The sequence below is a fragment of the Littorina saxatilis genome, unplaced genomic scaffold (assembly GCF_037325665.1).
Source record: "Littorina saxatilis isolate snail1 unplaced genomic scaffold, US_GU_Lsax_2.0 scaffold_1714, whole genome shotgun sequence".
NCBI classification, from domain to species: domain Eukaryota; kingdom Metazoa; phylum Mollusca; class Gastropoda; order Littorinimorpha; family Littorinidae; genus Littorina; species Littorina saxatilis.
Window position 1 is genome coordinate 4,178 of NW_027126648.1, and position 16,955 is coordinate 21,132.

At 41.9% G+C, this 16,955-nt stretch overlaps 1 protein-coding gene and 1 long non-coding RNA gene across 2 annotated transcripts; both read right to left on the reverse strand.

The window, feature by feature from the left end:
- Positions 1-5,312: 5,312 nt before the first annotated feature.
- On the reverse strand, positions 5,313-6,014 carry LOC138955150 (jerky protein homolog-like). The gene has a single exon (XM_070326813.1). The coding sequence runs from the start codon at positions 6,012-6,014 to the stop codon at positions 5,313-5,315; it is 702 nt and encodes a 233-aa protein (XP_070182914.1).
- Positions 6,015-10,124: 4,110 nt separating this feature from the next.
- On the reverse strand, positions 10,125-15,958 carry LOC138955149 (uncharacterized). Its single transcript, XR_011452124.1, has 3 exons — positions 15,656-15,958; positions 14,411-14,529; positions 10,125-10,243 (listed from the first exon to the last, which is right to left on the reverse strand). It is a non-coding gene; the product is annotated as an uncharacterized lncRNA (long non-coding RNA).
- Positions 15,959-16,955: the final 997 nt, after the last annotated feature.

Genomic DNA, 16,955 nt, shown 5'->3' on the forward strand with positions numbered 1-16,955 from the left:
CCATTGTCACCTTATTTATATCTAATATGTGCCGAATTTCTGTCCATTATGATCCGCCAGAGTACAGAGATAAAAGGTATAAAGGTGGCAGATGATGAAATATTAATATCCCAGTTTGCAGATGACACCGCCCTGTTTCTGGATGGTTCAAAACAATCATTTTGTGCATGTATGAACGTTTTGAAGCAATTTGCCTCTATATCCGGTCTGAAAATGAACTATGAGAAAACTACGGCAGTCTGGATAGGCTCACATACAAATTGTAATATTACATTTATGCCGGAACTTATGCTCAGTTGGAACCCTGTAACATTTAAAGTTCTTGGCATTGTTTTTTCAGTCAACTTAGATGACATTATACCCCTTAATTATGAACATAAATTGGTAGAAATTGAGAATTTGTTCAGGTCCTGGTCCAGAAGAAATTTAACACCCTTTGGAAAAATAACAGTTATTAAGAGTTTGGCGCTGTCTAAATTAACTCATCTGTTTATGAGTTTACCAGACCCTGATGATAAGTTTTTGTTTGATTTGAATAGGTTATTTTTTTCATTTCTATGGAATGGTAAGAAAGATAGAATAAAGAGAACAACAGCATATCAGTCGTTTGAAGAGGGGGGGGCTTAAAATGGTGGATTTGAAATGCTTTTTGTCAGCTCTGAAGATATCATGGTTACAGCGAGTCCTTTGTAGTGAAGGAAAAGTAACTAAACTTCTGAAAGCTCTGTGTCCACTTGTACATAACATTCACAAAAGAGGAGGTGAGTTTGGAAACATATTGATGCAAAGAGTTCAGAATCCTTTCTGGAGAGATGTTTTCAAACATTATAAACATTTTGCATGCAAATGTGTCCCCATCTCCTTGAGTGATTTTGCTTCAGAGCGTCTGTATTATAATGTACATATTTGCATAGATAAAAAGGTTATTTTTAACAGGAATTGGATGGAAAACGGCATTATTACAGTCGGTCACTTGATGAGAGCCGATGGGTTTTTGTCATATAACGATTTTAAATTGAAACATCCAAATTTACAACTGAATTTTGTCTTTTTCGAGGGCGTTATGCGCTCAGTTAAGAATTTTCATAAAAGACTAAAGTTAGATGCAGTTTTAAACAATGTTTTTCATATTGGTGATGATGTTGTATGGAAACAAATAGCTAAAGGTGGAGTAAAACATATATATACCCATCTTGTGAAAAATGATGGCAATCTACAGTGCATGGAAAAATGGGCTAATTTATTGAATTTTGATGTAAATGTTGGAAAGGTATTTCTGACAATAAGGCGAACTACACAAGACACATACCTAAGGTGGTTCCAATATAGAATACTACATAGAATTTTTCCCACTCAACGCCTGTTATTTTTGATGAAAATCTCTGACACATCACTATGTAGCTTTTGTACACAGGAAGAGGAAACCTTAGAACATTTGTTTTGGGAGTGCACAAGAGTTAAGCTTTTCTGGTCTGATTTCACAGAATGGTTATGTCAAAATTTCACACATTGCAGTAATTTGAATTTGTCAAAAGAGCTAGTCATTTTAGGGTATTTAGACAACTTTCATACGGATGCTGTTTTTGATTTGTTTATTCTCCTTGCCAAACAAAGTATATTTGGAGCCAAATTAAATAAGACAGTCCCAACACTAAATGTTTTTGTGAAAATTGCTAAACAAAGGTTTTTGATCGAAAAGTATAATGCTATTGTAAATAATTATTATGGTAAATTTGAAAAAGAGTGGTGTTTATATAGACACTTTTTTCATTGATGCTATAGGATAATTGTATTGATTGATTTCGTATGAACATTTTTGAATGTGATACCCCCTGACCCATTTACTCATAACAGGTTATACAATACTTTTATGCCGATAATTAAACCCCATGTATATACTTGGAGGCTAAATTGTGACCACCGCCCCCACCTACCCCCCTCCCCTCCCCCAACCTCAGTTACAACCCCCCCTCCCCCCCCCCCCCCCACAACTTCAGTTCCCCCCCCCTTCCATATCCCCTGTTTTTTCAACATCCCACCCTACTGTCTGTGTCTGTGTCTTGTCTAGGTATGTACGTGTGTATGCGCTTTGTTGACAAACTCGGTGTATGATGTATGCTATGCTGTGTTTATGTGTATATAAAGGAAATAAAATGTAAAAAAAAAAAAAAAAAAAAAAAATAAAATAAAAAAATAAAAATATTGTTTTTGTTGTAAAACCTGGTGTGTTCTCTTTCGTGTAAGCGTTGTGTGGAAGATGAACGATCCAACTGGCACAGTTTTTAAATAAATAATAAAAGAAAAAAATCCTGAAGCATGGACGACTTGCCCTCCATGGAGGGCAACTCGTCCATGGAGGGCGGGTAATTCGTCCAGGTGGAAAAGGTTGTTCATATTACCCAATAGCATCACCTCGTCATATGAAATTGACTGAAGTAACTGTTCTGTGTCAGTTTTGTTAATCGGAAGTGAGAATGACGTCATAATGAGTCGGCCTACGTCAGAAGTCGATCGACGTATTTGCTATGCAGGGAGGGTGAGTATTTGAAGGGATAGATGTTCAAACATCTATACTTATTAGTTGCTCTGGTTCAAAGCGAAGCAAATGGGAAAATATATTTACAAATTGGACTTGTAATTGATTTGTGTCGCCCATTTCAGGTTGCGTGAACGTGAAATAGTTTAATAGGCCTACTAGTGTACGCGCACTTCCAATGACGGGAAAGCGCACCCCCCCCCCCCCCCCTCTTTCTCTCTCTGTCTCTGTCTCTCTGTCTCTGTCTGTCTGTCTGTCTCTCTCTCTCTCTCTGTCTTAATTAATCAATCAACACACAACTTCGAATATTATTTTTTTAGGCTACGTTCACTTTCATTTCAAACACAAACAAAGAACTTTTTTTAAATAGTTTTGACATTCACAGAAGAGAGAAAGATGCTCTCTCTCTCTCTCTCTCTCTCTCTCTCTCTCTCTCTCTCTCTCTCTCTCTCTCTCTCTCCCTCTCTCTCTCTCTGTCTGTCTCTCTCATGCACTCACACACACACACACCCACTCGCACACCCACATACACACACACCGCATAGTGATAAGCTTACACCTACACATACACACGCGCGTGCACATAATTTAAATCAACAATACGTCAATTTGTATGTTAAAAATAAATAATAACATAAAAGAGTGTGCATTATAACAGTCCATCTTTGACGATGTCAACCGAACCACACAGTCAGAAGGGCAAAGCATCCAGAACATTTTAAACGTTAATTGTAGCCTTACAACAAAGACTGAACCGTCAAACAAATATCTCTTCTTCTTTAATAGGTTGAAATAGCGATTGACCGCTTCTCGGTTGAACCCCCCAGCCCGAGCAAATGAGGTTGCTTCTGGCTGTCGTAGGCTGATTTCAGGGTGTCTCCTCATGAAATGACGATACCAATCTTTCCCCGCGGTCTTCTTTTCCTTGTTGAAGGAATGGTTTATTCGATTCATTTCGGCAATTTGGTATGCCATTTTCATTAGGTCGTTTCTGGTGAGACCAAAGAACCTTCGTTCCCTCATGAGTATGAGTTCAACCAATTCCTGTTCGACCTCTTCTGGTAATGTTTGGTGCCTCCCCATTACTTTGATGTCACCATTGGCAAATTTGTCTTTAACCCCCTTCAACCCATCTCTATCTCTCTTTAACAGCAAAAATCACAAACATAATCACTCGTGTTCGTTCCTGCGCACGCAATGTGAGCCCACCCCTCACAGCTCCTGCAACGTATCATGTTCTCAATGTTGTATTCTCCACATAAAATACAAAGCCAGTCCTTCATGGTGTAGCCGTCAGAAGTTTTCTTGGCGGTGGTTTTCTTAGCGGTGGTTTTCTTGGCGGTGGTTTTCTTGGTTTTCTTTGCGACACCCTTCGCTTTTTCCTCTAATAGTTTTTTGTAAGGGCTTGAGGTTAGGACCTCAGACGATGTTCTCTTACGCCGTCTTGAAGACGGTGTCGGAAGCACGTTGCCAGTTGTGACTACGAGTTCATAATGCCCGACTTCATCTCCCCATGATGTATATCGAAGTGTCACCGGATGTTCAAATTCCTCTCCGTACTTTAGAGTGTTTCCTCTGTTGTCTGTTGCGTCGATGATAACGATTGTTTTTTTCAGCACTTCAGATGTTTGTTGTATCTCAAACTCCCCGACCATTGCTGTATTGACAGACATGGCCATGACTCTTTCGTGAACAGAGGAAAAACGGATGCGCTGGGGCATATCAGCATTCAGTGTATCCCCAACAAGATTCTGTGCATGATCGTCAATTTTTGTAATGATGTGAAGCATCACTTTGTTTCGTAAATTGTCAGCCTCCGCTTGCTCTCTCAATCTTAGACCAGGATCTATTGCTTGCCCATTTATTCGCCGTGCAGTTTGCAGGTCTGTGTCAGCTGAAATAACGAGGCTTCGGAAGAAGCAACGTCCATCTGACGTAGGGTTAATCACCGAACATGTAGTAGTGGGAGATGTTGCTGCATGTGTCATTGATCCTGTCGCTGGAGGCATCATTGGTTCTGTTGCGCCATTGGTCATGTTGACTGTTGCACCATTCGTCTTGTCGCTGGATGTGTCATTGGTTATGTTGCCTGTTGCGTCATTGCTCCTGTCGCTGAATGCATCATTGGTTCTGTTGCTGAATGCATCATTGGTTCTGTCGCTGGATGCATCATTGGTTCTGTTGCTGAATGCATCATTGGTTCTGTCGCTGGATGCATCATCGGTTCTGTTGCTGAATGCATCATTGGTTCTGTTGCTGAATGCATCATTGGTTCTGTTGCTGAATGCATCATTGGTTCTGTCGCTGGATGCATCATTGGTTCTGTTGCTGAATGCATCATTGGTTCTGTCGCTGGATGCATCATTGGTTCTGTCGCTGGATGCATCATTGGTTCTGTTGCTGAATGCATCATTGGTTCTGTTGCTGAATGCATCATTGGTTCTGTTGCTGAATGCATCATTGGTTCTGTCGCTGGATGCATCATTGGTTCTGTTGCTAGATGCGACATTGGTCCTGTTGCCTGTCGCTAGATGCGCCATTGAGCATGTTTCCGGATGTGAAGAGGAGAGTGTTGCCAACGAAGGGAGAGCCTCAGTGATAGATGCCTCAAACTGAGAGTCCTCAAAAACCTCCCTTGAACATGGCCAAATACCACATGATCTGAACCCGTTCATAGCTGTCTGCATTGTTGCTGTTTTCAGGTAGGCCTCGTTGAATAAACTGCAAATTTGAAAGGGGGTGACCAGTCGTCCTGGGTTGTTTCGCAGCCAGCGTTCTATAGCCTGGTCGTAATAAGCTTGCATAGGTTTGAAAACGGAGCGATCAATTGGCTGTGTCGTATGCGTTGTGTGGGGGGGATCACGCCGTGTTCTCTTGCAAGATTAATGGCATCGAGATTGCTGGTGTGGCTCTTATGTCCATCGAGTACGATCAGCACCTTTTCCTCAACGTTTGGCATCACGTGTTTGATGAAGTGCTGCAACCATGTATAAAACATGTTGCCGTCCATCCATCCACTGTCGTTACAGGTAACAACAGAACCAACTGGCGATCCTTCTGCCAGGGAAGGAGGCATACGTTTTCTCTTGAATATGACAAATGGTGGAACATAGTTCCCGGCAGCTGAAGCACATACCACAATAGTTGTGTTGACTCCTCGTTCACCACTTGACATTGAACCGATTTGATGCTTGCCCTTCTGTGCCAGAACCTTTTGGCATCTTTTCTGCACAGTACTTATCCCTGTTTCATCCATGTTAAAGATCCGGGATGCGTGCAAGCTGATGTCATCGACGAGTTCTTCCAATAGGTTGAAATAGCGATTGACCGCTTCTCGGTTGAACCCCTCAGCCCGAGCAAATGAGGTTGCTTCTGGCTGTCGTAGGCTGATTTCAGGGTGTCTCCTCTTGAAAAGACGATACCAATCTTTCCCCGCGGTCTTCTTTTCCTTGTTGAAGGAATGGTTTATTCGATTCATTTCGGCAATTTGGTATGCCATTTTCATTAGGTTGTTTCTGGTGAGACCAAAGAACCTTCGTTCCCTCATGAGTATGAGTTCAACCAATTCCTGTTCGACCTCTTCTGGTAATGTTTGGTGCCTCCCCATTACTTTGATGTCACCATTGGCAAATTTGTTGGTTTTGTTTCGGTGGCGTCTTAAAGTTACTCTTGGAATGTTAAAATGTTCTGAACATGCATGCAGGCTCAATCCTTTCTGTAAGGCGTCCATCGCAGCAGATGTTTGTGATGTCCATTGGGGCCTGTAAAATAAAAACAAACGACCGTGCGAGATCAGCGTGCAACAAAACTCGTTCATCAAAGAACACCAGGAACTATACGCAGCTTGGAAACTTTTTACATTAAGAAATCGAGAGGTTTTTTTGTGTGGGGAAGGGGGTACGCGCACATTGACACCACATAATTATGTTATTTTGTTTCATTTATTTTGGTGAAAATCGCAAAAATTATGCATCATCTCGCGCCCAAAAAAATCTAGGCTACTAGCTTAGATTCTCGATGCTCACATTTGTTTATAGTCTCTGCAAACCATTATTGCGTCATTTTGTGACGTAATTTCAATATGTCAATACCGAACTTTTATGGGTTCTTCATCTGACACTATTTCTTGGAGATGAAAGAGTCTACACAGACGAGAGAGTGATATGGACCCATAGTCGGGTATTGTGACCCGGGTCGAGTTACACGACAAAGGGGGGGGGGGGGGGGGGGGACGAATTACCCGATCATGGTACTCGCTGAACATTGCTATTTACCATTGTTCCTGGGATAGCCTGAGATCTCTAACTTTCGACTAGTTGTTATGAAAGCCAAAGCTTTTTTGCAGATCTGGTGCATTTACACGAATCAGCGGCTCCCATGCACTGACTGTGTTTTTTTTCGTGCAACAATTTTAGAGTGGAAACCATCAAAATTGATAAAGACTTACCGCTTTGCTGGGACCGTTTTTGTTGACATTTTTTTTTCTTCAACTGATTCAGGTTGGGTAACTCTGGCTTATGAAATCGATGATAATCACCCCTGCAGTGTCATGTTCTCAAAATCGAGGGGGGACGACATACCCGAGGGGGTCGACTTGCCCTCCCTTCCCCTACTCAGACATTTTCCTACCCTCATTTTAGACACTATGACATCCTAACGTGACCTCATTATAGACACTCTGACATCATAACATGGAGCGAGTTTTAGCGTCAACTAAGGTGACTCGAGTCGAACCGGAGGTCGCAAAAACTCGATCCGGTACGACTGGAGTGACGTCACCGGTTAACCAACTTTCAACCTTGCTTCCTGCGTAGGGTCTCTCCAGTTCCAAGATGGCTGCCAAGGCGAGGTGAGAAACTTCTGCAAATATTTTTTGACAAAGTTACGGATTGTGAGAAGACATTTGTTAGCCTTTCAAAAATTAAGGATACTGGGTTGGATACTGTCTTGGTTTTAATGCATTTTATTTTAGCAGTGATGTGTATTTTGGGAAGAAATGAGGTCAACAGGAGTTTGGGTGCGATTTTGGCTCAAATGTACTTCAGCGCCCTGAACTTTTACCCGGCTGTCAGTTTGCGCTCGATTTTCACGCTCACTTCTTCATTGACGTTCGAATCGATAGTTCGATGTTTTGGCATTACATTCACATCAACAAAAAAACAGTACTGCTTGTTCATCATCGTCGTCCATCAACTCTCCACAACAGTAAATCCGTAACGCGCTTGTCGCCATCTTGTTGCAAGGGACGCGACTGGACACAACCCAACAGCGTTTCCGCGAAGAAAAAACCAGACATGCGCAGTGACCCTACCGTAGCTCAACCCTGCTCCTCGCGAAAACTCGCTCTTTATGTCATCACCTATACTCTAGCCAAGACTAACATACCACTGACACTGAGCTGTGATTAAATCAAACAATGACATCATAACCTGATAAGTTCAAGACTTATTTTCTTGATAGCTCAGTGGATATTTTCAAGGGTGAAAATCTTCTCCAGCAAACATTTTCATGCTTTGAGTCACTCTAAAATCTGACGACAACAAGCCAAATTGTAGTCATGTCTGCTGATTGTCAACACCTACAATTGTGTAAAAGTTGGGGGCTTTTGCTCCCCAAAAAACTGAGAAAACCTTAAAGGAAAAGTCCAAGGTTTAGGGTCACTTTTGATACGTTGACACTCTTAATTCATTAACCACAATTGTATGTGTAAAAATGAACACAGAAGCCCCAAAAGTATACTTTGAAACCTTTTTTTGCTGTTCCGAATTAACCATATCCACATATCGAGACTCTGGGAGTTACTTCCCTTGTTTTAGGAAGCAAACACACACAAATGCTGCTAACAAGCGCTGTGCTTGGGGACAATGTAAAACAGATGATAGGTATCCTGAACGCTGTGTTGTCGTGAAATTCATCCCATTTGTGAAACCGGGAAAGCATCTGTACCATCTAGATCGCTGCCTTCGCTGGATAAAAGCCTGCAATCGCCCAGCTTACCAGTTGAACGTCAACACAATCAAGTCGTACACGTACATTTGCAGCAAGGTCAGATCTCGCACGACTTTGATTCAAGGCCTATTGCTAATTTTTTGATGGTTTGGTCTCAATGTCACAAAAATATGACGATCTAATCAATCACTGATTTAAAAAAACAAGTATGTTGCCTTATATCCATTGACATTCTTAGTGAAATAGATCTATTTGAAATAGTATTTCACTGCCCCGATCGGCGAACTTGTTGCCGGCTGTATTGAGCTTGTGTGTTCGTGTAGGCTTACTCAAAAAGTCAAAATCACAGTCGTCTCCGAAACAAGCAATGATCAGAGTTGGGGGGAAAACATTTCGTTTGTTCAGTTTTGTTTTGTTCTTGATAGTTTGTTTATCTCTCACACACACACACACACACACACACACACACACATACATACATACATACATACACAAACACACGCGCGCACGCACACACATTGCACGTACGCGCACATACACACACCTACTGAGATATGCCTAACCGATACACGCACGCTTGCAAACACACACATAATACGCAAACGCAGTTTAATTTCCTCAATACAAGGCGAAAGGCACACACACACCACACACAAATAAACACACACACGCAGTCCCACACACACAACCCTCACACACACAAATAAACCCACACACGCAGTCAAACCCCCCCCCCCCCCCCCACACACACACACAACCCTCACACACACAAACACACACACGCAGTCCACCCCCCCCCCCACACACACACAACCCTCTCTGACACACACACCCACCCAACCCCAGCGTCCAACTCAACTTTCACCAACAACCATACCCTACTCTCACTATCGCTCTCTCTCTCTCTCTCTCTCTCTCTCTCTCTCTCTCTCTCTCTCTCTCTCTCTCTCTCTCTCTCTCTCTCACACACACACACAAGCTCACGCAAGCACAGCCACACACACACACAGCACGCGCATACACACACACTGACACACATCACACACAGCACGCGCATATACACACACACTGACACACATCACGCACACACACACACACCTTTCGCAGTTCGCTCACAGTTCTTCTCTTTTCCATCGTCGCCATCTTCGAAGCTTGCTTCGCTTTTCAGGGGAGATAACCCGTTTATCACATTCGCTGCTGACTTGTGGGTCAAGTCTAATCAAAGACCACAGGAATAACTCAAGTGTGTGTGTTTGTTTGTGTTACAAAGAGAGAGAGAGAGAGAGAGAGAGAGAGAGAGAGAGAGAGAGAGAGAGAGAGAGAGAGAGAGAGAGAGAGAGAGAGAGAGAGAGAGACTTAGACTTAGACTTAGAACATTTTATTCACATAAAGGGTAGACATTTTAGGCCATAGGCTTAATCTTACAATGTGCCCTTTACATTCACACAAACACATATTCACGCGTGAGAGAGAGGGAGAGAGGGAGAGAGAGAGAGAGAGAGAGAGAGAGAGAGAGAGAGAGAGAGAGAGAGAGAGAGAGAGAGAGAGAGAGAGAGAGAGAGAGTTTAACATGCACACTAATCGATTTCATGCATACTTGCAAGCATTCATCATTTCATGCAGCATCAACAAGTGAGAATTCTGTCTGGCAACTTTAATTGTGAAATCTAGAGTTCCAACACTAAGGCTATCCTTTCGAACATCTTCAAGTGTGAAGTAGTTGACTCTCAGGACTTCTGGTGGGGCTTGGCGCCGAACCTGTAATTATAAAAATGCAACAGTGATGAGTGAATCTAGCGGAAAAGGAAGACCTTGATTCAAGAACCGTAAACTACCTTGTATACGCCCAGTATCGAGTAAACGCCCACCCCCTAGTTTTGGTCAAATTATGCCCACAGGGTACGGTGCCTAGTAAACACCCACCCCCTATTTTTTTACGCCCACCCCCTATTTTTTTATCATTACATGGGTGCAACTCTGCCGGCTACACGCCGGCAACCGGTTTTTGGTTTCATCGGCTGCCGGCAGTGCCGGTTTTTGAAAAGTTGACGAGCATAATAATGATTCATGAATCACTAAGACTAGTAAGAGAGCACACATTTTAGGATGAATAGTATGGTTTACTTTGTATGTTTTTGTTCCAGGAGAGGGTTTTTTTGTGCATTTTTAATACTAAAAAAGCTTCAGCTTATGGGGGGCGAAGCCTCCCAGACCCCCCCCCCCCCCCCCCCCCCCCAACGGGGCGCTGCCCCTGTACCCCGCCCAACTTTTGCAGGTTTTTGGAATTTTCCAGGTTGCACCCATGTCATTAGACTTAGAGTAAGGTGAAATTAAAAATATTATTAAGTGTTCTGTTGTTGTTTTTCAGAAATTGAAAATATTTCGCGCGCGCTGCAAAGATCTCAGTGTGACAAGATGCCGCAAATGATTTCCTACACATTGGAGTTTAAACTCTCAGCGCTAGAGCAACTGGATAACAATGGAAGTGTTTCACAAATAGCACGTGAGTCAGTTAGTACCATGATAAGCAGAAGAGACCTTGACATGTGCACTTTTAAATGCAACACCTACTCGCCCTTGAATGTTGGTATGTGTTAAAATGGGGGTATGAATTTTAGCTCAATTGGTAAAGCACTAGACTTTGGTGTCCAAATTAAAGAATGGGTTCAAATCCAGGGTGGTCACCCTTTTGTGCAGAATTTGGTTTCGCTTACAATTACGTACATATATATATATATTATATATCTGACGGGCGCAGTGGCATGGTGGTAAGACGTCGGCCTCCTGGGTAGATCCAGCGACAACATTCGCAATCACAGTGTTGGCTTGTTTCATAGTATGATTGTGTGAAGTGGTTGTCTCCCTTGGGTTGTTAGCACAAACAAATTCAGAACATAAATGGATTTATGGGAAACCATAAAACATAATTTATGTGAAGGAATGGTTGGCAAGAGTAGTGAACTGTTGAGGAATTCTCGTTTCGTACCCAATCCGAAAATTTCATACCATCGTTTAAATACCCATAAGGCAATGCTTCCTTCCACCTACAACTTGTCAACAAGAAAGAACGCGTCCACTCAGTCCGCAAAGTTTTCCACCTCAACCCCGCCTGCCACCCAATTTCTTGAATTGTTGCTACTTGTTTGTTTGTTTGTTTGTTTGTTTATTTGTTGCTTAACGTCCAGCTGACTACGCAGAGCCATATCAGGACGAGGAAGGGGGGGATGAAGGGGGCCACTTGTCAAGCGATTCCTGTTTACAAATGCACTAACCCATTACTTGTGTCCCAGCAGGCTTTAGTAAAACTAAATTAATACCTACTGGAAGATTACCAGTTTCCAGTATGTTAAAATAGGCTTAACCTATCTACTGCTGGACTTACATCAGAACACTAACAGATTAAACTATACATGAATCGCGAGACAAGCGGCAAGAGAAGAGATTTTTGGAAAAAATACAGGTGAATGAGCAAGAAGGCAGAAAAAAGAAAAGAATTCATGAAGAAAAAGAGAGCATGACAGGAAAGAGGAACCAAAAATCTACCTAACAGCAAACTAGAAAGCTCCTGCGGTTCCAAAAACAGGAGGGGCCTTTAATTTCATAACCGCAGTGCCCCACTGCGGGAATTGTTGCTACTGTCAGGAGGCCGGTTCTGCAAATTGAGTGCAAGGGCACATTTGGTGGCTTGCATTTGTGGTCTGCAGATAAGGCTAGTTACAATATCGCAAGATTGTTTTTCAATTGATATGTGAATAACACATAAGGTTCTGCCGATACTGACAACAATGTATATATTGATGCTTTTGTGGATAACAATTATGGGCATGATAACCTTTCTACAAATTGACTGTTAGGGCACATTTGGTGGCTTACAATAGGTCTGTAGATGGTGCAACGTATTACCATGGAAGGGAATGCCCATTGTTCATTTTTGTTACTGGCATGTGCTGTCTAAAAACAATGCACATGTTGGGTTTTGGGTTGTTTGTTTGTTTTGCGATACCTAGTAAGGCGCAAGATAACCTTATACAAATTCACTGTAAGGGTACATTTGGTGGCTTACAGTGGGTCTGTAAACAGGGCAAGTGAGGGCCAATAAAAGTGTTTACAAACTTTTTTCCTGCTGTACATACAATTTGAGGGCGTTTTACCGCCAGTGATGTAAAAAGAGGGGAAACTTGGTCCCCAGTGTGTAAAACAAATTTCGATGATGGTGATGTAAATAATGTTGCATTAACCTGTAAAACAAATTTCAATGATTGTGATGTAAATAATGTTGCATTTAACCTGCTGCCAGGTGACTGTAAGGCAGCTAGTATTTATTGTGAGAAGGCCGGTGTGATATAATAAGGGAGGCAATTGTCCATCTAGTCGACCGGATACTCTGACAATTTCGGGTACTTTATAATAACATGTTGCCTCGGATGAGATGAAAAACCAAGGTCCCTTCGTGTACACTACATTGGGGTGTGCACGTTAAAGATCCCACGATTGACAAAAGGGTCTTTCCTGGCAAAATCGCATAGGCATAAATAAAAATGTCCACCTAAATATGTGTGACTTGGAATAATAGGCCGTGAAAAGTAGGATATGCGCCGAAATGGCTGCGATCTGCTGGTCGATGTGAATGCGTGATGTATTGTGTAAAAAATTCCATCTCACACGGCATAAATAAATCCCTGCGCCTTGAATATATGTGCGCAATATAAATTGCATACAATAAAAATTTAAAAAAGAAATTCCCTGCGCTTAGAACTGTACCCACGGAATACGCCCGATATAAGCCTCATATTGATTGATTGATTGATGATGATTATGTATCCAAACAATTTGGTGCTAAACAGTATGCATTTTTGATTGATGATATGTATAAATACGTTGGTTTTCTCAAAAATGCAGTCGCTGGGTAGATCCAGCGACAACATTCGCAATCACAGTGTTGGCTTGTTTCATAGTATGATTGTGTGAAGTGGTTGTCTCCCTTGGGTTGTTAGCACAAACAAATTCAGAACATAAATGGATTTATGGGAAACCATAAAGGTAAGTTGTTGTCACAAATATGTCGACCCAACGGTCTTTTAAGTGCACAGCCACAGACAAGTAAATCAGCCAAGCTAAGTTCTTGTTGTTTATTGTTTGACTCTGGACTTAAAAGACCGTTGGGTCAACATATGTAACGTAAAATTGTCAATAACAACGTTCCAACAACTTTCCCAAATATATTTTTTTTTTTTAGTAATAAATTCATAATATCATCCAAACTGTTGATAAATGATAGAAATAGAATCGTGACTGAGCTACAGAACACCTGTAACAACAACATGGTTGTCTTGTAGAGCCTGTAAAACTGCACTCCTGCAAAATAGGTACAGCTTGTAAATGTAATTGTAGACTGACGGGTGCAATGGCTTGGTGGAAAGACACCGGCCTCCAAAGCGGAGGGTTGTGGGTTCAAATCCAGGCAGCGCCTGGTGATTTCAGGTGGATATTTTCCCGATCTCCCGATCAACTTATGTGCAGCCCTGCTAGTGCCTTATCCCCCTTCGTGTGTACACGCAAGCACAAGACCAAGTGCGCACCAAAAAGATCCTGTAATCTATACAGAGTTCGGTGGGTAATAATAGAAACACGAAAATGCCCAGCATACTTCCTCCGAAAGTGGCGTATGGCTGTCTAAATGGCGGGGTAAAAACGGTCATACACGTAAAATGTTTAGCCCACAAACGCAGAAGAAGTAATTGTAGACTGTGTACACAGAAAACAAAGTCAAACACATGACAGTGGAACCCCTTTTTTAGACCTGATTTCTCTATTTAGATTCTTTTCAGACAGGAGAGGATGTCTAATACTTAATAGGAAATCTGACATACTGGGGGTTCTTTAAAAGAGGGGTCCACTGTATGTACAATTAAACCATACACTTACGGGTAGTTTCCGAAGCTGCGGTTGAGGCTGTGGTTGTGGCGTTTCAACAGATTTGACTGGCATACACAGTGTTGGCAAACTGAAACTTCCAGGTGTGAGTCTCATGTGGCCCTTGGGAGCTGTAAAGAGGCAAACAAGAAAAAATAAATTTTGATTTTATTCACTTATTGATCGATTTGAAAGCTATTGTAGTTGGTACACATCATAAGAATTAAGATGAAATCATGACACACACAAATCTTAAATTATCATAATTATTACTATCACTGTATCAGTATGAAAATTATGATGTAGCATACTGCAATTCATTATCACGTGTAAAGCTATGATATCTTTTTTTCTGTGTAATGTTGCACAATCAGTATGCCTCGCGTTGTGTTCAAATCCATAGGTGCTAACTAGTATTACTAGTAACACTACTGGCTGACCTTGGTATTTGAGGAAACCCAGTGTTTTTTAGTGAGCTAGATTGTTACCCTACTAACGTGGTGTGTGATTTAGATTAAGGTGAGCAGACGCAGAAGTCAGAACATGTAATCTTGAGCTTTGCTAAAGCCTCAGTTTTAGCATTGTAAATTCATCACATTCACAGTCAAGTAGCATATTTTACTTATTTTTGATGCAAGTCCCTGTACTTAAAGAATATTTGTCGTGAATATAATTGATAGATTGAGCTCCAAACTTAAGCAAAATAAAGTCATTTAGACATTTAAGCGACAAAAATGATGAGAGAATGCCTACGTGCAAAATTGGAGGCTTACATGCCACTAAATAAAAATAGTGAGCAATGAATTTACAATGCTAAAGTTCAAGATTATAAAGCAATTCGCTCATGCTCTTACAATGATATCAACATAGTTACATTAACTCGTTGGAAACAGTTATATGCTAATGGTTTTATTTGAGCAAGAACTTGTTCAGCACTGCACAGCTGACCTCTTTCATATACTACTATCCAAAGTCTGCACTCAGTGACCGCTGCTGGCTGGCTGGCTGGCAGCGAAGTATGGGGGTGGGGGTAACAAGGGGCAGGTGGGGTTGACCTAGTGCCTGCAACTCTGGGCTAGTATTAGAACTGCTTGCCAGCTACTGCATCACATTGACATTGCCAGTGTTAGGTTACTCACATAGAAATTCGGGCTGATTTCTCAGTCTTCCTTCGGAAAGCAGTATGACGCTAAGCGCTAAACATACTCTGCAAACCATTGCGCATTCAAAAACATCTGATATCTGATATATACTCACTTGTGTGGAAGCAAGATTGCAGAAAGTGTCGGGAACAAATGTTGGCAGTGTCTGGGTTGAACCCTTTCGACCGATCTTTTGCAAAAGTTGACCTCTCCACTCATCGTTCACACCTTTCTTAGGCACTTTGAAGAAAGATAGTCCACGATTGATGGTCCGTTTAGCTGGACAATTCACAAGTGCACAATTTGAGCCCATGGTGAGCGCGGTCTGCTTTATCCAAATTTCCAAAAACGTATCCGAATCTCCGTTGCAGAGAAACGAGCACGTTGTGCGTCTGTATTATCTCTGAACCGGAAGTGGCTTTGGCACATGAGGACGCGATTGCGCGAAACGGGACCTTTGTTGCGCAGACTGTGTCTCGGCAATCCCCTTGCTACAGATCTCTGTCCTAACAGAGCCAGCAGAATCGGCAACACTGACTGGTATGTGATTACTATTGTTGTCGCTATCTTCTGCATGCTAGATCAAAAGTCATGTGCGTTTTCCACTCATCAGTTGTTGTGCTTCTGTTGGTATGTTAGCATGACAGGATTTGCTAAGCTGAGCTTTTCAAGCGTCTTGTTTTTTTACCACTTGGATATTTTACTTGGGACTGTACAGTTCAGAATAAATGTATCTGCAGTGTTGCCTACACTTGACGATCTCTTTCCCCTCTGCCTCTGGGAATTCCAATCACGGGTTTTTTCCGTTTACACAACAAAACATGTTGATAGTAAGTCGTACGGAATGACATTGATGTTGATGATAGTTTCATTCGTGACAGTAAGACACAGTGTTTCGTTTTAGGTAATGCATGGAACCACAAAACAGTAAAAGGGAGCTTTCTAAAATGGCGGCGGTGATTTCAATATTCAGAGATCTATCTCAGGAATATTGCCTTACATGTGCCTATGCCCCTACTGCAACCTTTTTATGTATTTTAGATCTGCCATGATACGATTTGTAAAATGACGGACGGACATGAGTTATGGTCTAAAAGTGGTGATTTTGGGTATTTATTTTAGGAAGGAAATCGTGCCAGAGATGTTTGGTCAGTAGGGAGGTTGGGAAATAGTTTTTTCAAAGGTAGAAGGACATTTCGAGTAGGCATTGAAAATAAACAAAGGGCAATTCTGGGACGATACCAAGGATTGTTGTGAATGATGCAGACAAAGCGTGTTTTTTTTTTATAAATCAGTGCAGAATTTAATATTGAGTGAAGCGGTATGTTTTTGAAGAACTCTTCACAACAATCTTCGTTCTGTTGAATAGGATGTGTGTGTGGGGGGGGGGGGGGGGGGGGGGGGGGGGGGGGGGG